General features: G+C 39.9%; 1 protein-coding gene across 1 annotated transcript; it reads left to right on the plus strand.

Annotated features, from left to right (window-relative positions):
• The first annotated feature begins 398 nt into the window (after window positions 1-398).
• Window positions 399-1,199, plus strand: LOC134203877 (uncharacterized). Its single transcript, XM_062678712.1, has one exon. It carries the CDS (start codon window positions 399-401, stop codon window positions 1,197-1,199), a length of 801 nt encoding a protein of 266 aa, XP_062534696.1.
• The last annotated feature ends 1,286 nt before the right edge of the window (window positions 1,200-2,485 follow it).

The raw sequence follows: 2,485 nt of genomic DNA on the forward strand, positions 1-2,485 counted from the left end.
TTCAAAGGTAGAATGAAACCACTAGAATGAAAATAGATGATTGTAGGCGACGTATCTCATGAATAGGATAGTAGCCATGAAACGTATAATGCGCCAATTCTTCTGGTGGCCTAAGATGTTGGTTGAAATGTAGATGCGTTAAAATCTGTGAAATATGCACACTGCTGTCCAAACGCAATCCTCCTGTACCAATCACATCTAGGTAAATACCAGATGGGCAATAGGAGATCCTGCAATTGGATTTTTTGTCAGTTCCTCACTTCGGTGCAGAGGAATTCCTAGTTTTGATTGATACGTATTCAAGATATCTTCACGTTGTTGAAATGAAGTCAATGGATGCGAGAGCACGAATTTGCTTTGTGCAGTGTTTTCTTCAGACTTAGGGACGCCCCGTAACAATGCAAACGGATAATGGACCACCCTTTCAAAGTGCAGCGTTTGTCGAGTTCTGGAAGGATAAAGGGATTGATATTAGAAAGTCCATACCATTAAGTCCTCAATCCAACGGAGCTGTCGAGAGGCAGAATCAGGGAATCTTAAAAGCGTTATCTGCCTCTAAACTTGATGGTCGAAATTGGCGCAATGCACTGCAGGAATACGTCCATCGTCACAATACGTTGGTTCCTCACTCAAGACTTGCGGTGACACCATTTGAGCTGATGGTGGGCTGGAAGCATCGCGGCACATTCCCCAGCCTGTGGAGTAGCCCCTTCAACGAGAAATTGGATCGAGCAGAAGTTGCGGATAGGGATGCAGATTCGAAGCATTTGAGTAAGCTGTACGCAGATTCAGTAAGAGGCGCCAAGGAGTCCGACATCAAAATCGGTGATGTGGTGTTGCTTGCTCATCAGAAGCGATCAAAAACGGACCCTACATTTTCATCGGAGCGTTTCAGAGTAGTAGCTAAAGAGGGAGCGAAAGTGGTTATTATGAGTAATACAGGAGTACAATATGCCCGAAATGTACGGGAAGTGAAAATAGCTCCGGATCTCGAAGCAATTCGGGAAACAAACGATGATCTTGATAACTCGGCGGATGGCGACGGAATTTCAAATTTTGAAAACGTTGATGCGACTTCGGAGAATGTCAGCTCTGCTTTAACAGACCGGAAGAATGAACAACGAGCGCTTCGCAATCGCAACTTTGTGAAACGACCATCAAGGTTCGACGACAAGTTTGTGTACCGTGTGTTTCACTAGCTGGAACAGAACTGACTGATTTTTTGTTTCCTCAAGCGCGAATAACTTCTTCAATACCACCAATAACATCATGCAATTCATAACACTAATCATCAATTCTGAAGCAGGAAAAAAAACATTCCAGACGTACCTCTGTATCCTTTCGTATCCCTTGGGCTCAAGCACAAAAGTCGCGCGGATATGTTATAAAGAAACGTGCATAAATACTTCTCCAAATCTCCAATTCCATCCTTGAGAGTTCCCTTAGGACTATTTTCATGGTGCATTATCTGAAACAACAGAGAGTTAATTTACACAATTGAACCAAAGAGTACGGGTGAGAAAAGATGTAGTGAAAATCAGGCATTATTGTAATATTTACTACTTTCTATGTGTTTACGCAAAATATGAAAACACAAGACAAACACAAAATATGAAAACAGAAGAATTCTAAATTCTAACTTGATGCCTGTTCTAGGAATCTCAGTCTTATTTTGTTGCGAAATGCGAACAACGCAGAGAAGAAATGTCAAAACCTGGAGTAAAGATGTGAATAGACATTTTATAGTAACTCGAAACAGCGAGGCGTGAAGATGTGAAAAAAAAAATATAGCAACACAAATAAAATTAGTATTTTTAGGTTGATCAATAAATGGATTAAATATACGCGATGGATTATGTCATTGTTTCAAAGCGTAGAATAAAACTGCAGAATGAAATAGATGATTGTAGGCGACGTATCTCATGTATTTTTTACAATAGAGTAACTGAGGTGTTTTAAAGTGTTTTGTGGAGAATATGTAAACGGGACAATGTCGTCTACGAGATATTTTGATATGTAAAGCTAGATGAATTGAGATTACTGCAGGGGTGTGGAAAACAAAACTAGGAACGCAAGGTGAGAGAAACGCAAAATTTGAACCGGAAATGAAAAGAAGATCAAGGCATTCCGTGAACTATTTTTGCAAGCGAAAGTCGAGGAAAGTTAATGCTCCTATTTTTGGGTTTTTGGATATCGACTGGAGGATTAAAAAGCAAGAATACGACACTGTCCTCCTTTGGAAAAATTTCATATGGTCACCCTACGTTGGTTTCAACTTAACCCTTGTTGGTCTCCTCAAAAGTACTGGATTGATAAAATATTTCTTCGTTTTAAAACTTTGAGCTCAATTAAATTTGAAGAATTTGATAGTGAACGTGCTGTTCCAATTTTAACAAATCGTCTTTAACAATTATCTAGTCTCGTTAGGCTCCTACCAGTTTTCCTATGCTATCCACTACTGGCACTACCAAATTGGGATGCATAG

This window comes from Armigeres subalbatus, unplaced genomic scaffold (assembly GCF_024139115.2).
Source record: "Armigeres subalbatus isolate Guangzhou_Male unplaced genomic scaffold, GZ_Asu_2 Contig279, whole genome shotgun sequence".
Taxonomy (NCBI): Eukaryota; Metazoa; Arthropoda; class Insecta; order Diptera; family Culicidae; genus Armigeres; species Armigeres subalbatus.

What these genes read in the sequence shown, in the direction of transcription:
- LOC134203877 (XM_062678712.1), top strand. Translation starts at nt 399, where the DNA reads ATGCAAACGGATAATGGACCACCCTTTCAAAGTGCAGCGTTTGTCGAG.